We start from the raw sequence: 1,125 nt of genomic DNA, 5'->3' as shown, positions 1-1,125 counted from the left end.
CCCACAACGTGGAACGTGCACATTTGGTTGCTGATGCATGCCCATTTGCTCTTTTCTTCTTGCCCTTGACGCTCGTCGGTAAGAGCTGATCTAAGGTACGTTGGTGGCCTGAGACCTCGTGGCCCTCCCAGCTGAGCCAGCTCTCTCCCCACAGGCCTGGGCTCTCTGCCCGTGGTTGAAATGAAGGGCTACGAGGACGGAGGCGTCCTGCTTGAATGCACCTCTGCGGGGTGGTTCCCGCAGCCGTTCGCGGTGTGGAGGGACCCCGTGGGTGAGGTCATGGCCACGCTGGAGGAGGCTTACACGGCTGAAGACGACGGCCTCTTCTCAGTCGCCACCTCCGTGATCGTCAGAAACAGCTCGGTGAGAAACGTGTCATGTTCCGTCACCAACGCCTTACTCGGCCAGGAGAAGGAAACCGTGATGTTTATTCCAGGTGAGTTCCCTGTCCTCTGGAGACGCGTCTTGCCGAGCAGTGTGCTTCAGTCGGCAGACCAGAGCCCTGAGTGGAGATGGAGGCGTGGAAGTGGGGCGTGCAGCTGAGCGGATGGTTCACCCCTTATCACAAAAGGGAAAAGGAATTTTCTTGCCCACAACCCACCAGGGTAAATCCGATCATTTAAAAACTGTTATGGTCTTTGTCTTGCCCTACTTGCCTGACACTAAGAACCATCATAAGCGGTGGAGAGTGGCTTGAGTAGGGGGTTATCAATAAGAACTTTGATCTTGAGTGCTGCCTGCTGAAGCACCCCCTTCCTGCCCATGGGACACCCCAAGGGGCAGAGGTAGGACAGTTCCCTATCAGAAATTCCATCCACAAATACTTCTTCATCGACGTGTCTTACGTTTAAGGGACGGTTCTAGAAAATAAAGCTAATCAGGGAACCAAATACACCAGGCTTCCTATCCAATTGTGAAATAATTAATAAAAGTGTGACTATATTAGATGGTGAAGGATATTGCAGAAAGAAATAAAGCCGAGGAGGTGGTAGAGCGTGTCAAGTACATTAGGGCATTGTAATTAAAATAAGATGACCAGAGGAAGCTTCCTTAATAAGATGATATTTGAGCAAAGATCAGACTGCAGGAAGCCAAGTGGATATTTGAGGACCGAGCAGCCTAGGT

At 51.4% G+C, this 1,125-nt stretch overlaps 1 protein-coding gene across 1 annotated transcript in view; it reads left to right on the top strand.

Annotated features, from left to right (window-relative positions):
• The window catches only part of BTN2A2 (butyrophilin subfamily 2 member A2), a 19,718-nt gene extending 18,867 nt beyond the window's left edge, over window positions 1–851 (top strand). The window contains exons 4-5 of the mRNA XM_045295749.1: window positions 155–436; window positions 778–851. Of these exons, the coding sequence (XP_045151684.1) occupies window positions 155–436; window positions 778–851 (356 nt within the window). The remainder of the gene's footprint in view (window positions 1–154; window positions 437–777) is intronic.
• The last annotated feature ends 274 nt before the right edge of the window (window positions 852–1,125 follow it).

The sequence above is a fragment of the Echinops telfairi genome, unplaced genomic scaffold (genome assembly GCF_000313985.2).
Source record: "Echinops telfairi isolate 266 unplaced genomic scaffold, ASM31398v2 ScPeMD7_5868;HRSCAF=6743_0, whole genome shotgun sequence".
NCBI classification, from domain to species: Eukaryota; Metazoa; Chordata; class Mammalia; order Afrosoricida; family Tenrecidae; genus Echinops; species Echinops telfairi.
The sequence above is the reverse complement of the archived record's forward strand: the minus strand, read 5'-3'. Positions and strand labels throughout refer to the sequence as shown.